Source organism: Bufo gargarizans, chromosome 1, assembly GCF_014858855.1.
Source record: "Bufo gargarizans isolate SCDJY-AF-19 chromosome 1, ASM1485885v1, whole genome shotgun sequence".
NCBI classification, from domain to species: Eukaryota; Metazoa; Chordata; class Amphibia; order Anura; family Bufonidae; genus Bufo; species Bufo gargarizans.
Window position 1 is genome coordinate 402,324,215 of NC_058080.1, and position 19,284 is coordinate 402,343,498.

At 41.6% G+C, this 19,284-nt stretch overlaps 1 protein-coding gene across 7 annotated transcripts in view; it reads right to left on the bottom strand.

Moving 5' to 3' along the window:
* The window catches only part of SUSD1 (sushi domain containing 1), a 206,725-nt gene that overhangs the window by 70,132 nt on the left and 117,309 nt on the right, over nt 1–19,284 (bottom strand). For all 7 annotated transcript variants that reach the window (XM_044271174.1, XM_044271172.1, XM_044271176.1 and 4 more), the window contains 2 exons: nt 6,110–6,200; nt 3,826–4,072 (listed from right to left, as the gene is read on the bottom strand). In XM_044271174.1, coding sequence (XP_044127109.1) covers nt 3,826–4,072; nt 6,110–6,200 — 338 coding nt within the window. The remainder of the gene's footprint in view (nt 1–3,825; nt 4,073–6,109; nt 6,201–19,284) is intronic.

The following is a 19,284-nucleotide window of genomic DNA, read 5'->3' on the forward strand; positions in this document are numbered from 1 at the left end:
GTACGCTGTACGTTTAATGGCATGGGTTTCCATCAGGGGCGGGTTTTAAGTTGGGTCCAAATTGATGGAAGGCAAGGCCAGCAGTACTATATTGTGAGACATTATACCACCCCAATAGAGCCAAATACCACAGTCCATCATAAAATACTGCCAGCAGCACAAAATACATCTCCAAAACACTTCCACTGGCCGACCGGGAAGAGGGCTCAGGCGGCACCCTATACATCAGCCCACCAGGAAATTTATCTGTAAGGTCTATGGCTAATCTGCCCCTTATTTCGATGGCCGAACAGCTGCATGCAAGCCTTACATCACCAACATCACCAAGCATAATGCCAAGTGTCAGATCGAGTGGTGTAAAGCATGCTGCCAATGGATGCTGGAGCATTAGAAATGTGTCCTGTGGAGGAACAAATCACACTTCTCTGTCAGTCTGATGGATAAGTTTGGGTTTGGCAAATGCAAAACGTTACTTGCCTGACTGCATTTTGTGAACTGTAAACTTTGGTGGATGATGGATAATGCTATGTTGTTTAGTTCTAATAAAGAGAAATTTTGATGGGTATCTATCACATTGAACATGGTATCTGGACTGCATCCTTCAGGTTATAGAGCAGGAAGAGTTGAGCAGACTGATAGAGACTGATATAGTTTCATGGGAAAATATTCAGTAAAATCTGTAACTTATACATTTAAATTCCTGCTCATTTTGGGCTTTGAAGTCAAGGAGGAGACAGCTCTTTATGTATGGACAGTAAAAGAGGGAAGGTTGTCATTCACTAATAGGACTGCCTCCTTGACTTTAAAGCCCAGAATAGGCAGGAATTTAAATTAAATAAATACACATTTTACTGAATCTCTGAATCTCCCCTTAGGCTGGGAAAGGAGAGTTTGTACAGCCTGACTGAAAAGAGTGAAGGACCAACCCCTTATACAACCTTGAGAACTACATATACCCAATACTCAAGACATGTGTACAGTGCCTGTGTGAACAATCTATCAAATTGCTTCAGTGAAGTACAGTGGACTTGTTGCACTAAACCCAGTCTCATCTTTGACTGATACTTCTGGGAACCCTGCCTTGCACATCAAAACCTAACACTACCAAGGGCATCCCAAACTACCATTAGACAGGAAAATTCCCAAAGTCTGGAAGTGCCCAGCCCAGGGAACTACATAGCGAGGACTGCCACTGTGACTACAACTACTCCCATCCTCTCCACCTCCCCTACAGCTCACTGCATATATTGTGGGCATAAATCAGAAGCAGATGCAAGCAAGACCTTTCTTTCCACTGTATATGGATGCTCATTTTTTGCAACTTGGATTTAAATACTGTTAATACAATGTTACATCAGCACATCTATATATATGTATATATGTATACATCGGTTCATCTGTATATTTGTCCATAGTACAGCTGTATATTTGCTCTCTATATAGAAATATAAACAACTGTATAGTTAACTTATTTGTAAATAATCTGTACATAATATAACTATTCCTACTTTCTACACTATCCTTATCAGTATATAACTTGATTTGTATTGCACTTGCTGCTCTTTGCCCTTCTGAATAGATGCAAACTGTATTTCATTACCCTGTATTTATACATGTCTAATGACAATAAAGTTGAATCAAATAATAAATCTAATACAGCACAAAAGGCATTGGATATAGCTATAAAAGACAGTCCTAAACTAGAATACAGTGGTAAGCAGTGGGTGACGTATTGATCATTTTATTCTAATGAGGCCAGGGTGTCTCAAGCCGCAGAGGCAAGGCAGCAGTGGCTTATTTCTGGCTACCCAGAAACATAGTGAGTACAATAGTGCTATCATTTTGTGAATAATGCGCCTGTCACCACATAAACAACTAAAGCCTAATTCGGCCAATAACCTCACCTGTCCCAGATGATAAAACTTAACTTTTAATAAAGTGTTTAAGAAATACTTAAATAACTGTGAGCTAAAGAGGATTAAAACTATCTGATGCCTAGTCTGTAGTGAGCTTGATGTGCTATAACTGCTATGACCAATGGGGGTGCACTCCCCAGGTCACACACTTGCTACCTATATACCTGGCGCACCATCGGCGATGAGAGCAGTGCATAATTAGCAGTGGGTGGCGCTGGGCTACGTGATGAGGGACGCGGCTGGGCACAAACGGCTGGAGGGACAGCCCCTTGGGCAAGTAAGTAAGGTAATTAGCATATTAATAAAACCAATTTATATAAAAAATGAAAGGACAGGTGGGGCTACAACTAATATATTTTTTATTAGATAATGGAGACTGAGAGGATGATATGAACAGCTCCATATAGAAAATCTTGATGACAGAATCCCTTTAAACTCCTCCACTGTATTTGCAGCTACCACTTCTGCAGGAAGGCTATTCCATGCATCCACTACTCTCTCAGTAATGTAATACTTCCTGATATTACTTTTAAACCTTTGCCCCTCTAATTTAAAACTATGTCCTCTTGTAGCAGTTTTTCTTTTAAATATTCTCTCCTCTTTTACCTTGTTGATTCCCTTTATGTATCTAAAAGTTTCTATCATATCCCCTGTGTCTCGTCTTTCTTCCAAGCTATACATGTTAAGGTCCTTTAATCTTTCCTGGTAAGTTTTATCCTGCAATCCATGTACCAGTTTAGTAGCTCTTCTCTGAACTCTCTCCAAAGTATCAATATCCTTCTGGAGATATGGTCTCCAGTACTGAGCACAATACTCCAAATGATGTCTCACTAGTGCTCTGTAGAGCGGCATGAGCACCTCCCTCTTTCTACTAGTAATGCCTCTCCCTATACACCCAAGCATTCTGCTAGCATTTCCTGCTGCTCTATGACATTGTCTGCCTACCTTTAAGTCTTCTGATATAATGACCCCTAAATCCCTTTCCTCAGATACTGAGGTTAGGACTGTATCACTGATTTTATATTCTGCTCTTGGGTTTTTACGTCCCAGGTGCATTATCTTGCACTTATCAACATAAAATTTTAGTTGCCAGATTTTTGACCATTCCTCTAGTTTTCCTAAGTCCTTTTCCATTTGGTGTATTCCTCCAGGAACATCAACCCTGTTACAAATCTTTGTCTCATCAGCAAAAAGATTACACATGTCAGTAGTGTACGGATTTCGAAGCTCTATAGGCACAGAATTTTCCATTTGAGTACTTTTGGTACATTTTAATTTTTTTAAGCTTTAGTAAAGTTTTACTCATTCAAATATTTTATTCTGTAGAAATTACATTTTAGCTCACCTTCATTTTTCAAATACTGCCAAAAAGGGATTCAAGTTATTAATTTCCAATAAGACATCTTTTATCCTCTTGCAATAGCTACAGTATAAGGCTACATGCACACGAATGTTGATTGTTTCCGTGTCCGTTCAGTTTTTTTTTTGCGGATAGGATGTGGACCCATTTATTTCAATTAGTCCGCTAAAAATGCGGACAGCACACCGTGTGCTGTCTGCATCAGTATGTCCGTAGCCCCGGAAAAAAAATAGAACATGTCCTATTCTTGTCCCTTTTAGGCATTGTTACAATGGATCCGCAAAAAAAACGGATGGCATACGGATGTCATCAGTTTTTTTTTATGCGGATCCACAATTTGCAGTCCGCAAAACACATACGGTTGTGTGCATGTAGCCTAAAGCAAACATTTTCTACCAATTTAGGTCCTGGGCATGAGACAAACCTAGCTGTTGCTTTGCAAAGAGAAAATACCTAACTTGCATATTCCACAACGTGCCATTATAAAAAGGAGTAAAAATCATTATCTATTACATAATTGGACGTAATGAGATTTTACATTAGACTTACCTTTGTTATAGTTCGTAATATTATGCAGTAATCTTTTCCTCTCTCTAGAGGAGCATTATAGAATTCTCCATAATATTGTCTGTCTCCAATGGAGAATTCCAGATAGTCGGGATCATCTTTAGGGAAAAACTCAGCCGTGACATATCCATGTGTCTTTGATGTATTATTAAAGTATGGGACAGCCTGCAAAGACTCACAGGTAAAGGAGCACCGGCGGACCAATGGGACCACAAACACCTGGTAGGAACTGAAATTGGTAAAGTCATAAAAATGAATGGCTACTCATTGTACGCCCTACCAACAAGTAGATATTACTATATGTATCCAGTATTAATGTAATTATACCATCATAGAATGTTACAGAGAACAATTTCAATTATTAAATATTATGTGTGGGTATTGTGGGGGGAGGTCTCGAAATGCACTTAGTTGCATAGAGCATGTAGCAATAAATACTCAATGTCATATTGCATATTATTTAAACCAGCGTTACTCAGCCTCAGTCCCCAAGTGTCCCGTATAAATAAGGTTTACATGCAGAAGAAAGAAATGCAACAAAACTACAAAAAGTTGAATTTACATATAACTTTACGAAGTGCCTATGTAAATGAATGGGATATCATGTACTGTAATACATGGTCACATCAACTCATCGAGAACATTGTGGCTAATAGAGGTCTTCCCTGACTATTATATCCCCACTTTAGTGATTGTCCAGCTGGTACAACCCCTTTTAGGATATCTTATAGACAGAATACCTGTCTATACATTAGATACTGTGGAATTAAAAGTAAACATTTTGTCCAACATGCAGAAGGCATGTTATGGTAGACGAGCTGAGAAGATTGACATTAAATTATTGGAGTGTGTCACCTAGAAATTTGCTGATAAACTAAGCACATTGCTTTGTAGGGCTAGCTCAGCTGATTGTAGTGATACCTTTTAGGAGAAATAGTACCTTTAAGGGTACTTTCACACTAGTGTTTTTCTTTTCCGGCATAGAGTTCCGTCACAGGGGCTCTATACCGGAAAATAACTGATCAGTTTTATCCCCATGCATTCTGAATGGAGAGTAATCCGTTCAGTTTGCATCAGGATGTCTTAAGTTCAGTCGTTTTGACTGATCAGGCAAAAGAGAAAACCGTAGCATGCTACGGTTTTATCTCCGGCGAAAAAAACTGAAGACATGCCTGAATGCCGGATCCGACATTTTTTTCCATAGGAATGTATTAGTGCCGGATCCGGCATTCAAAATACCGGAATGCATTGCAATACCGGCATTCAAAATACCGGAATGCCGGATCCGTCCTTCCGGTCTGCGCATGCGCAGACCTTTAAAAATGAAAAAAAAAAAAAAATGATCCGTTTTGCCTGATGACACCGGAAAAACGGATCCGGTATTGCAATGCATTTTTCTGACTGATCAGGCATTTTTCTGACTGATCAGGATCCTGATCAGTCAGAAAAATGCCTGATCAGTCAGAAAAAATGACATCCGTTTGCATACAGTTTGCCTGATCAGGCAGTCAGTTCAGGCAACGGAACTGCCTGCCGGAATCAAGCAACGCAAGTGTGAAAGTACCCTAATCTATATGCAAATAAGCAGTTAAGTGCCCTAGTAGGCAAGCCCAAGCCACTCTATGCACCTTACTCCTCCTGCTTCCTTTACTCTCTCCTTCTTGATAGACAAGGCCAGGTGAGATGATTATGCGGGAACTCGGCCATGTCAATCAAGAAGGAGAGGAAATGGCTGCCCGGCTAGACAGTTGGGCTCCCACCAATGATGAGAACAAGGACTCCTTACCCAGCAGGGCCCCCTGAAATGAAGGGAGGAGCACTGCCATTCCATTCATCTCCAGGGAACTGCCAGAAATAGCTGAGGATGCCTGTGGATAGGGAATAACTTGTTACATCAGAAATACTCTGTCCCTTTAAGCTGTGACTGACCTGCACCTTCAAAAATGTTATAGCTGTTAGTGCTTTATTTATCATGGTAGTGTAATTGTCAGATATATGGATTCGAGCCTCATCAGTCTGCTTGACTACATACTATCTTCCTAAGCGAGTATGGCATTCCTCACTCTGGCATTCACAAAAAAAAACTTAAAAAATCCTTTATTCCTTTAGCTGAAATTTCTCATTTAGAAACCAACCCATAAAAAAAATCTGTCACATGGCAATTTTAAGACAATACTGCTACTGTGAGCCTCATGCCCTTGGCATCCACAGTGTGGTTGTGCAAGCAATAAATTAATGTGGTTTCTAAAGATGAAAGGACACTTACCTAATTGGTCCATTTCTATCACTTCTATGAAAATTAATTTTTGGCAGCTGACTGTGAGTTGGCACGATTTTCAGTTTAGGAAGTAGGACATCTGAAAATGGATAACAGAGTATACCAGGGTTTATTCAAGAAAACAAGACCAAGGAAGAAGCAAGTTGCTCCAAGTTCATAGGAAAGTGAAATTTAGGATACAACTTTAATACAGACTGATACCCATGAATGTCTCATGTCTGCATAACTGCGTGTAGATGCCCTCTAAACTCTGCAGTAGCTTATTGGCAGCACTTTATGATAATGGGGGGCTTCCAAGTAGTCCCAGCGAGTGGTGGAAGTTACAAGGTTATAAAAGCTTCTATTTGCAGTATTCATTGTAAGGGAATTCATTATTTAACTTCTCTTTCTATTTACAGCCTTTAAAATTCTGTCTGATTAAAGACATGAAGAGTAGTTATGGTCTCTGGATGACATGTCACAGTTTCCACTGTGTTAGCTTTGGGAACCCATCTTTAGATGGCTAGGTGCTCCGGGTCCATCACTGAGCTCCCTTATCCACCGTTTCTGGCTCCTGCCGGACTAGAGGTAGATGTGCTATCTACATGCAGGTCACCACTGCCAGCCAATCGATGACCGTGCCTGCGCATGTCACAGCTGATACCCTTGATTGGCCAGCAGCTGTGAAATGCATGTAGGTGACAATTCCCATTTCCAGTTCAGCAGGACCGGATGCAGTGGAGAGGGTGCTGGGCACTGGACCCAGAGCACCTGTGACTGATGAGTCTTTTTATTTTTGCGCCCTGCTGGGCCATCTAACCATGGGTTCGTGTTCTTAGAGAACCCCATCAAGAGTAGAAGCTGTAAAATGCAACACACTGCTGAAACTGTGAAACCAAGCCTTTTTAAATAGTTCTTGCTGTGTGCATTTTTCCGGTGTTGCTATTGTTTCAAAAGATTATGCAGTTAGTTTGTATTGATGTACAGCGCCATCTAGGGTACAGATGTTGGCTGCACCATTTTGTGATTGCAGCTATTGTACTCAGACCTTTTATTTAAAATCTATACTCCCATTAAGAAGGTAAGAATGGCACGGATAACAAGTAATGTGATTGGGTTAACTACTTTATGCCCATCCGCACCCCAGATTAGTTTTTAATATTTCTTATTATGACAATGCATGCTTTTATAATAGCATGTTTATTATTTAGAAACAAACGTTCAGTTTCATAGAAGGGAAGGACAACAGAATATCCTCTGACTACTATCCAAGTTGGATTCACAGGAGTCTAGGGAGCCGAGTCCCTAGTTTATCATTTTGTTCGTCTACACAACTGATCCAGATTTATAGGAGAACCAATAATTAGAATTTTAAGTGCTTTGGAGGTTGCCATATTATAGAGGTAGAGTATTCTGTAGAGCTTACACATTGTACAGAGCTGTAATACACTCAGGAAACTGAGGCCTAACATTACATCTGGACAAAAGGCTATATAAGAACCCTATAAGGCTGGGTTCACACATGTATCTGAATCCCATGATGGAAACAGAGATTTAATCATATAGTTTTACAATGGTAAACCCCATTTGCATATATTTAATGTACTTTAGCTGCAAATCATTGATTCAACACTGAAATTCCGCTAATGATCCACTGCTAATATGCAGTTGCATGTGCATAGCAATAAGAGTGAACTTTACCACTAAAAAAACAAGTATATGCTTGGGGCCTCAGAGACCGTTTGGCTGAAAGGAAACGAATAAAAAGTTGGACATACCACCTGTGCAGCCGGTTGGGCTGCACAGGGGCCCCATAAGAGAGGTGGTCCTTCCCAGCTGTAGAGCAGTAGCCAAAGTTACCAGGCTGCACTATTAAGCTTAGATTGGGAGTTAGCATAGGGAGGAGCTTGTGACAGGGGCCCAAGAGATAACCAGAAATGCCAAATCTGATCCTGCCCAGGAAGGACTAGTCAGACAATTAACTACATTATCCCTCAATAGTATACAGATGTAGCAAAAGAAAAAAAGGAAAAAGTCTGGTACCGTGTTAGCCAATAGGAAACTAGTTTAGTGCTCTCATTAAGAGAAACAAAATAAGAGTATTGTAGGTTTGATACCTTTTAATGGCTAACAAAAATAGAAGTAATGATGTTACATAGCGAGCTTTTGAGACATCACCAGTCCCTTATCAGGCATACTACAAGAATATATGAAGAAACGGCAATATATATACAATAAGAACAGAGACATGGGGGAATGAATGGACATTTGAAAAAAGACAGAACAACATATTAAAGATCTTGTAGAAAAGCACAGTTTAGTCATACCGATGGTCCATGCCCTCCGGTGTCTCACCTCTCCCGACAGGCCTGGCCACCAGAACACACCCATTCAATGTCCCCGGCATTGAGGCAGTCCATGCTCATTAGCCCATCTCTCCCCCCTGTGAGCGTGGCCACCAGAGTGGTCTTTTCTCTGTTTGGCCTCTTCCTGTCTTTTCTTCTCTGCTGTCTCTACCTTGCTAGTCCCTGTAAAGGTGCACTGTTATCACATTTTAACTTCCCATGCATTTACCAGATTTGACCCTCTGCTGCCTGACCTGACATCTTCTTGACTCCCTTATTGACCCTGTGTTGCTTGTCCCAACATAAGGACTGTTTAGCGGATTGAATGTTCTCTGCCTGCCCTGACCTCGGCTTGTCCACTGACTACAATTTTGTCTCTCGTATGCCACGCAGTATCTCTTGACCCAGCTGTCACTTAACATAGATGTCACGGATGAGGTATAGAAGGAAACACCAAACTGACAGCCAGGAGGGAAAGGGAAAGCCACTAGGCCTCAACACTAGGGACAGGAAAAGGTCACCTCCTAGTAACCCTACTCCTGGCCCTGACTCCTAACCGTATGGGCACCCCTTGAAGGTAGAAATGCCCATAGAATATTGTCAGGGATGAGGCAACCTGTTCCTTCCCTGATGAAGGAACTAGCATCTCCCTGAGGCCTAGTAACAACAAGCAAGGAAGGGAAAACAAAACACAAACAAACGCGACACTTAACTTCTGAATTGATGGACAAGCAGGAACACCAGAGACGACCTCACACCAGCTCAGCCAAACCAAAATGAAGCTATCTACCGCACTGTCAGAAGGGTGGGGCAACACTAAATAGGGTAGAGTAATGAGTACTAAGCTTCACCTGAAACAGGGGATGGGGTCACAAACAAATACTGAATAAAGAGTAATCAAAGAGGCTGTTAGATTCCTCCAGGCTCCGCCAGTCTCCTTGATCTCCTGACATCTGTCACAGAAGGGACCATGACAATAGACTACTTCAAGAAGTAGTCTCAAAAGGTAGTAGAACAAAAGCATGATCTGTGAACAAGAGTGCAAAATGCGTAAGCAGAGCAAACTATTTTGCATTATGGTTTTTATGAAGATGGAATAAAGAAGTGATTTAATTCAAGCACTAGAGATCCTGCTTCTGTTCTATATATGGTTGTTGTTGGTCAGTGGTCTCTAAGCGCTGCAAGATTTGAAGCTGCAAGAAGATACAGTATAGCTAAGGCTACTTTCACACTAGCGTTTTTTGCAGATCTGTCATGGATCTGCAAAAACGCTTCCGTTACAATAATACTACCGCATGCATCTGTCATGAACAGATACGGTTGTATTATGTCTTCTACAGCCATGACGGATCCGTCTTGAACACCATTGAAAGTCAATGGATGGATACGTTTTATATTTGCCAGATTGTGTCAGAGAAAACGGATCCGTCCCTATTGACTTACATTGTGTGCCAGGACGGATCCGTTTGGCTCTGCTTCGTCAGGCGGACAGCAAAACGCTGTTTTGGTGTCCGCCTCCAGAGCGGAATGGTGACTGAACGGAGGCAAACTGATGTATTCTGAGTGGATCCAGAATGCATAAGGGCAAAACTGATCCGTTTTGGACTGCTTTTGAGAGCCCTGAACGGATATTACAAACAGAAAGCCAAAGCGCTAGTGTGAAAGTAGCCTAAGGTGGTGAGAACCTGCTTAAACTTAAAATTTTACTTCAAGTAGTGGCCTGGTGGATGCCCTGTAGCTGAGTCCAAATCCCTTGAATAAAGCCCTTAAGGTACAGCCACACATTCACGTTTCTTTTTGCAGTTTTGAAAGCCAAAATCAGGAGTGGATAATAAAAGGAGAGAAAGTATTAAGGACAAATACTACTATGGCGTGCATAAAAAAATCTGAACATGTGGCTGTACCCTTAGGCCTCCTGCACACAAACGTATGTGTTCCGTTTCCGTATTGTATACCGCATATGTGCATCCACAATAAACGGACACAGTTCCGTGTGCATTCCGCATCACGGATGCAGACCTATTCACTTGAATGGGTCCGCCAATCCGGAAATTTGGAATGGTGCGGAATGGAAGCACGGAACTGAACCCAGTGCTTCTGTGGGGTTCCGTTCTTCCGTTCCGCAAAAAGATAGAACTTTCTCTATCTTTTTGCGGAACGGGCGGATCACGGATCCGTCCCAGAGGCCGCATGAATGTTCTCCGTGCATTGGGGACTGCAAATTGCAGTCCCTAATGCACAGAACGGAACACATACGTTTGTGTGCAGGAGGCCTTAGATTTAGCCCCAAGTCTAATCTATTCAGTGACACAGTGAGTCCACACCCACTCCATGACAAGTTTGTTAGGCACAGCAGCTTTGAGTGTCTTATTTGGCACAAAGTTGAATGCATAGAATATTCCAAAATGTCTTGGTGTGCTGAAGCATTAAGATCTTCCATCACTGGAACTAAGGGGCCTAGGACAACCCCTGAAAACAACCCCATAACACTGTCCCTCATCCACCAAACACTTTAAAGTTGGCACAATGCCGTCAGGCAGTAACGTTTCACTAGCATTTGCCAAACCTAGATTCATCCATCAGTATGCCAGGTAGAGAAGCATTAGGCTACGTCTACACGACGACATTTGTCGCACGACATTTTGTTGCACTAATGTCGTGTGACAATTTTTATAATGGCAGTCTATGGTGTCGCACTGCAACATGCTGCGACGCAACAGTCGCAGAAAATCCATTTGAGATGGATTTTTCTGAGACTGTTGCATCGCAGTCGCAGCATGTTGCATGTTGCAGTGCGACACCATAGACTGCCATTATAAAAATTGTCACACGACATTAGTGCAACAAAATGTTGCGCTACAAATGTTGCAGTGTAGTTGTGCCCTATCTGTCGCGCGACAAATGTCGTTGTGTAGACGTAGCCTTATACATCACTCCACAGAACTCATTTCTAGTGCTCCAGAGTCCAGTGGAGGCATACTTTACACCACTCCATCTGATGCCTGGCATTGTGCTTGGTGATGTGAGGCTTGCAGCTGTTTATCCATGGAAACCCATGCTATGAAGCTCCCGGAGCACAGTTTTTGTGCTTATGTTAATGTTAAAGGGATTGTCTCACTTTAGCAAAAGGCATTTATCATGTAGAGAAAGTTAATACAAGGCACTTACTAATGTACTGTGATTGTCCATATTGCCTCCTTTGCTGGCTGGATTCATTTTTTCATCACGTTATAAACTGCTTGCTTCCATGGTTACGACCACCCTGCAATCCAACTGTGTTTGCATACTATATGAAGAGCAGTAGCCTATGTGCACTCACATAATCCCGGCCACCAGAGAGGCTAGAGCCTTTTTTCTATACAGTGCATGCACGACCACCGCTGCTGGATTGCAGGGTGGTCGTTACCATGGAAACAAACAGTGCATGGGATTTCAGCCAAGATCTTCAAGCAAGATGGCAGCAACTGGCCCGTCATGAGGAAATGGATCAGGTAAGTATTATTTTTTTTGTTTTTCACACTATTTCAGTTTAAATCGATTCGCTCATCACTAATAATAAGACATGAATTAAAAAGTGTCTTGTATTAACTTTCTCTACATAATAAAAGCCACTTGCAGAAGTGAGCCAACCCTTTTAAGAGGTGGTTTGGAAATCTGCAGTTATTGTGTCAGCAGAGTGTTGGTGAGTTTTATGTACTATGCACCTCGGCACTCGGTGAACCCGTTCTGTGGTCTACAGTGGCTGGGTTGCTGTGGTTCCTAAACATTTCCACTTTACAATAATGCCACTCATAGTTGATGGTGGAATATCTAGGAAGGAAGAAATCTGACTTGTTACAACAGTGACATCCTATTACAGAACCACACAGGAATTCAGTGAGCTCTTTAGAACAAGCTAGTTATTCCCAAATATTTGTAAAGGCAGACTGCATGGCCAGGTGCTGGATTTTATACACCTGTGGCAATGGGACTGCATGAAACACCTGAATTTAGTGATTACGCGGTGTGTCCCAATACTTCTGTCCATATAGTGTGTATAGGGTAGTGCGAGCACATCTAATACACCGCCTTTATCTAATATATTCAATTACATGTGTTGTTTGTATGGACACAAATTGGTACTCTGGCTGCTGATAAAAACATTAGCCATTTCTATCAGCCCCCTGCATCTCACGTTTGTGGCTCTGTCCCCAGCCGCAAAATGGGAATTTTGTCCTGATTTGATCACATAAAAGAGCATTGTTAAGCACTAAGTGCGCACTTTCAGGGGACTGTACTTGTAATCTATAAAATGGGGCTTTTGTAGTTTCTTTCTTTCACTTATGTCTCTTGTTTCTTCTTAATTAAGCACTGATTATCTAAGCTTATTCCCAAACAGCACAGAAAAATTAGATCTTTATATGATCATTAAGGTCATTTTTGGACAGCTAATTACAGCTAATGACCAATTATGTTATTTCTGCATTAATCTCTGTCCTTTCACTCACAATATACTGTAAACAATGGACAGTAATTAAAATGGGACGTAATGCTAAAATGCAGCTGATTGTCTTAATGGCAGTTGAATGCAACTAGCATTTCTAGATGATGATTTCTAGTAAGGTCAGCACATGATGAGGCTTCATTGTCCCATGTGTATTATGGCCACGAGAGCCACAACCCTCAAGGTGTAGTGACCTGGAACATAGTCGTCGCCCCCCCCCATGCTGGTCTGAATCCAATTCAGTAGAACCGAGAGAGAGTTCAAACCAGGCATGTCCAAACTGCGGCCCTGCAGCTGTTGCAAAACTACAACTCCCAGCATGCCATAATAGCTGTAAGCTATCCAGGCATGCTGGGAGTTGTAGTTTTGCAACAGCTGGAGAGCCGCAGTTTGGACATGCCTGGTTTAAACTGTTCTGATATGGACCTTAACATGTGGAGGTGTGAAACTGACCCACCAACCTTTTCATGTTGACTAGTTTTATTTGCAGTGTGTTAACCTGTAGTTTACTTTCTACTAATTATCCTTTGCTACTAACAGATAAAGGAAACCCTTAAATTATATAAGTAGATCTCCACATCGTAAGGCTTCATGCACACCTGCATTTCAGTCCACAAACAACAGATCCACAAAATCCACCTTCCATGGTCCACATCCACATCAATAGAAAGTACAGACAATGTTCTATACAATTGTGTGACAGTCACACGGACCTGAAAAACATATGGATGTGTGCATGGCCCCATAGAAATAAATGGGTCAGTGCGCTATGCCAAAATACGGATAGCACACAGGCTTTATGTACATAAAACCGTACAGAAATTAAATCACAAACCAGTTCTGCAGAGAATTATTGTATCATATGTTCACATAAGCTGCTTTATAAGACATCTTATCAACCTCATCAGCGGTCCTGATGTGTTAGACAGCAGTGATAAAAATATACCATGAAGGTGATTGAGAAAAGATCCCTCTTTTTTCTGTAATTACCCCTGTTTGTCCAATCCTTTTGTCAGTTATTCGTTATTCGCACCTCTGTAACATGCAAGACTGGTTTGGATAGGGGGTAGGTGTCAAACTGGGCAACTGCCCAAGGCCCCAGCAGTGATCTTCACATTTTAACCCTTTAACTACTGGAGGTTTTTTTGTTTGTTTTTTGTTTTTGCATTTTCATCTTCCGTTTACATAGCTGTAGGAGGGCTTATTTTTTGCAGGACAAGTTGTACTTTCTAATGCCACCAGTAATTATGACATACAATGTAGTGGGAAGCGGTAAACATTTTTTCAAATGGGGTGGAATTGGGAAAAAATGTAATTCCTCTACCATTTTACAACCTGTTCCCACAGCATTTCGTTTGTGGCAACACTGACCCATGCCCTTCATTCTGTACGATTACAACAATACCCCATATGTATAGTTTTTTTTATGTGCAAATAGTATAAAAATAAATGTAAACATTGAAAAAAAAATCTTTTTTTACATCACCATATTCTGACCCCTATAACTTTTTTGTAGTTAGTGGGTCAATCTGTAGTTTTTATTTATACCATTATACACACATTAGAGTGTGTGTGGCTTTTTGATCACATTTTATTAAATTTTTTGGGCAAGAAAAGCAATGAAAAAATTGCAAATTGGCCATTTTGACCCGTTTTTCAATTTTTTTCGCCGTATTGGAAAAATATTTTTATATTTTAATAGTTTGGGCATTTTCGTCTCAGTGATACCCAATGATATTTATATTTTTAGCTATTTAGGTATTTATTTTTTTATTATACGGAAAAGGGGTTGATTTTAAACTTTTATATTTTTCAATTTTTTATGTATTTACATTTTGGAATAATTTTAAAGCTCATATATGAGCCTATAAAATCTTTTTTTTTATTTTTAATTTTAAACAATCATGTATTTTTGAAATGAGTTTATTAGTGTCTATTGCTCATTTCTTATGTTGGACTGCCATCTGGTGGCCAAAATAGAATTGCAGCATGAATGCTCTGGGTCTTGTCAGCGAGACTCAGAGCATTCAAAGCAATTACCGACATCCCCATTGGCGGCAGGGGATGTCGGTAGGGTTTTTGACACTGTAAATGCCGTGATCTCACTTGATTACAGTATCTAACGCCTTTAATTACCGGGACCTGCTGGCCAGTACATGTACGGCGCCTGTACCAAAAGGGTTCAAATCAGTCTCAGGCAGCATCGCTCATTAGCAATGATCTTCCAGTATGTAAATGCACCGTCGATTACCACATGAACTAGCGAAACGCTCGTTCATTAGGTAATTGGATCGTTTGTGCAGCACAAAAAACTTTTAAAAAATTTACTTCTAGGGGTAACACATTGGTACAAATGGGACATTATTACTTTTTGAAGGTACAAAAGGGGATTATTAGGCTGGGTTCACATCACTTTTTTATTTTACATTTAATGTGTTCAAAAAATGTATGCAATAAATTTTGACCAGTGCCATACAGCGGCATCTTTTTGGCGGCACTGTCTAGCTGGTACTGTTGTTTTCAGGGGTACTGCATGTGTGTCACTTTTTTGGGAGGGTTACTATATTTGGCCCTTGTTTGGTGGTATTATTGATCTTTGCATAGTCGTTCTTATTTAGTAATAGTATGGTAATTATTTTTGAATCATTAGGTGGTGGCAATGGTCGTGGTCATAGTATGATGGAATTAGGGTACTTTCACACTAGCGTTTTTCTTTTCCGGCATAGAGTTCCGTCCTAGGGGCTCTATACCGGAAAAGAACTGATCAGTTTTAGGCTACTTTCACACTAGCGTTCATAGGTCCGTTCGTGAGCTCCGTTTGAAGGAGCTCACGAGCGGACCCGAACGCCTCCGTCCAGCCCTGATGCAGTCTGAATGGCGTTCAGTCTGGCGGCGTTCAGCCTCCGCTCCGCTCGCCTCCGCACGGACAGGCGGACAGCTGAACGCTGCTTGCAGCGTTCGGGTGTCCACCTGGCCGTGCGGAGGCGAGCGGATCCGTTCAGACTTACAATGTAAGTCAATGGGAACGGATCCGCTTGAAGAGGTCACCATATGGCTCAATCTTCAAGCGGATCCGTCCCCCATTGACTTTACATTGAAAGTCTGAACGGATCCGCTCAGGCTACTTTCACACTTAGAATTTTTTCTAAGTTATTAATGCAGACGGATCCGTACTGAACGGAGCCTCCATCTGCATTAATATGATCGGATCCGTTCAGAACGGATCCGATCGAACGCTAGTGTGAAAGTAGCCTTATCCCCATGCATTCTGAATGGAGAGTAATCCGTTCAGTTTGCATCAGGATGTCTTCAGTTCAGTCGTTTTGACTGATCAGGCAAAAGAGAAAACCGCAGCATGCTACGGTTTTCTCTCCGGCGAAAAAAACTGAAGACATGCCTGAACGCCGGATCCGGCATTTTTTCCCATAGGAATGTATTAGCGCCGGATCCGGCATTCAGAATACCGGAATGCCGGATCCGTCGTTCCGGCATGCGCAGATCGGTAAAAATGAGAAAAATGTACAAGACGGATCCGTCGGTCCGTCTCACAAATGCTTTCAATCAGCAGCAGATCGGCGGATCCGGCGGCCAGTACGGAACTGCCCGCCGGATCACACTGCCGCAAGTGTGAAAGTAGCCTTACTTAGGCTTGTACAGGGGTTTTAATTTTAATAATGGTCTCTCTATACTGCATTATGTTCGATATGGAAGTATGGGGGTGGGTGGTAAAGGGATTGTCCTATTTAGCCACAAGATAGGGGACACATGTCTGATCAGTGGCAGTCCTTGGTGTCCACCTCTATGGGACTGCTGGAGATAGAGTACAAGTGCACAAGTGTTTGGCTATCTCTGGCAGCCCCATAGAGTTGAATTAAGCAACAGCATGCCACTGAAACTGGGGAGGAGAATATGACAGCATCGTCGGTACTACATTTCAGCATTTGGAGCCCCACTTTAAAATTTGCTCAGGGCCACACTTTGTCTAAAACCGGTCCTGGTAATATGTTCAATATACAGTATGTGCATATATGATATGTGCAATATACATTTACTGCAATATATTTGCAGAACCAGATCCTGCCAAGGAAATCCAGAACAGCATATCCTGAAGGTGGACAAGGTTACCCCGTATTGCTACGACCAGATCAAATGTTACTTAACTGGTTGACAACATAGGGCCAGTACGCACATCTTAAGTGGCTATGCAATAACATGAGCAAACCTGTCCTGCTGATCGTGCCGATAATGCAAGTGTGTCTATGTGAACAGGAGCAGGGCAATGGTTGTAATAGCTGTGGCTGCAATCTAATGGTGGAGATAGTGACCCAGGCATGTAAGATCTCTAAGGGGGCTTCATATGTCAGTTCCCAAGCCCCCGAGACATTCACATGATCGCCGGGTCCAATGGAGGAAGCTGTAAGAGCCCAACAGACTGGAAAACAAGGGCATTTTCATTACATCAAAGGCACATCATAGAATCATCTGTTGTGTTCACATGTCCATGTGACTGCAGACCAGCATGTGAGCTTATCCAGAAAATCCCCATTCTTCTCACATTACCATTAACTGGCTTACACATAGCTGCAGCTGAAAAGAAGGAACTCACATGACAATGAAGCCATTTTCTTGCATAAAAGTAACTATATGATATCTACTTACCAGACGTCAACTATGTTATATCTAAGGCTCAGCTTTTTTTATGCAGTTTTTCAAGCCAAAGCATAGGCTGGGGGCAGATTTACTAGAACTGGCATAGTCAAAAATCCATTGGAGGACAATGTAACACATTTATTAGGAGGTGCACATACATGTATAAATTTGATGCTTTTTGGTCTGTCTGTGCGGTATAAACAAAATTCTTTGACAGCTATGCGATGGAAAAATAAATCAAGCCAGCAATGGAAGCAATATTGATCATTACAATACATTAGTAAGTGCCTTGTATTCACTTTCTCTACATGATAAATGACATTCGCTGAAGTGACAAAGCCCCTTTGACTGATGGCAATTTGATTCATGGGCAGTGGTCAAGATTTCTTGGCTCATGTCAAAGATTTGATTATTTTATTTACATAGAGCCAACATATTCTACAGCGTCTTACAGAATTTATCATCGCTCACTCTCGCCAAAGGAGCTTACAGTCTAGATTCCCCACCAATATGTCTTTGGAGTGTGGGAGGAAACATACAAACTATGCAGATGCTGTCCCTCATTGAATTTTAACCTAGGACCCCAGTGCAGCAAAGAACCCATTCTAACCACTGAGCCACAATGGTGCCAGTGATTTCACAATATAGACACATATTAACATTTAATACCAGGAGGATCGATGCATAACATCATTTCTATACTTTTGTTAGAATAGGCTCAGGCTAGCTACAAATAAATCTCGCACATTATCTAACATGGCTGATACCCAACCCAGCCATTCACAGCATTATAGCTTTTACTGGATCTGAAACAGGCAGAAGAGCAAGCTGACCGTACCATGAATAAGAAAACCCTTTGCAGATTCCAGCATGGATGTAACACTGAAAAGTCTTAGAAAATAGCTGAAAAGGTAAATAAATGTAGTAATGGATATGGTGTTTGTGATGGCATGCTGGACATATTGATGAAGTGTACATAATGGATGCATGCGCAGTACAGGTTCTATCCGCTCAGCAAGCTTCATTATGGTAAGCCTGTGCACAGATCAAACATTGCAGATCACTCACAGTGGAGGGGGCGTGACCGGCGCATACACTACTGGAGCTCCAAGTGCAATGGCAACGCCTTCTTGCACCAAGGGGATAATTAGCATATCTCTAGAATGGCACCACGGATCTACTTAGGACAAATTGGGCTGCTCAGCCCTCATCTCCCAAGGCAGCTGGATTCATATCAAGGTATGGGCTGACAGATTCCCTTTAAGACTTTTAATCTGTGTGCCATTTATTTATCTTTAAAGGGATTGTGTCACTTTAGCAAATGGCATTTATCATGTAGAGAAAGTTAATACAAGTGACTTACTAATGTATGATGGTTGTCATATCGTCCCCTTTGCTGGCTGGATTCATTTTTTCATCACATTATATATGGTACTGCTTGTATCTGCATTATATACTGCTTGACCACCCTGTAATCCAGCAGCAGTGGCCGTACTTGAACACTATAGAAAAAAGTGCCTATAGTGTCCAAGCACGACTACCATTGCTGGACTGCAAGATGGCCGTAACCCCTGGATACAAGCAGTATATAATGTGATGGAAAAATGAATCCAGCCAGCAAAGGAGGCAATATGGACAATCACAATACATTAGTAAGTGTCTTGTATTAATTTTCTCTACATGATAATTAGGGATGAGCAAATCTA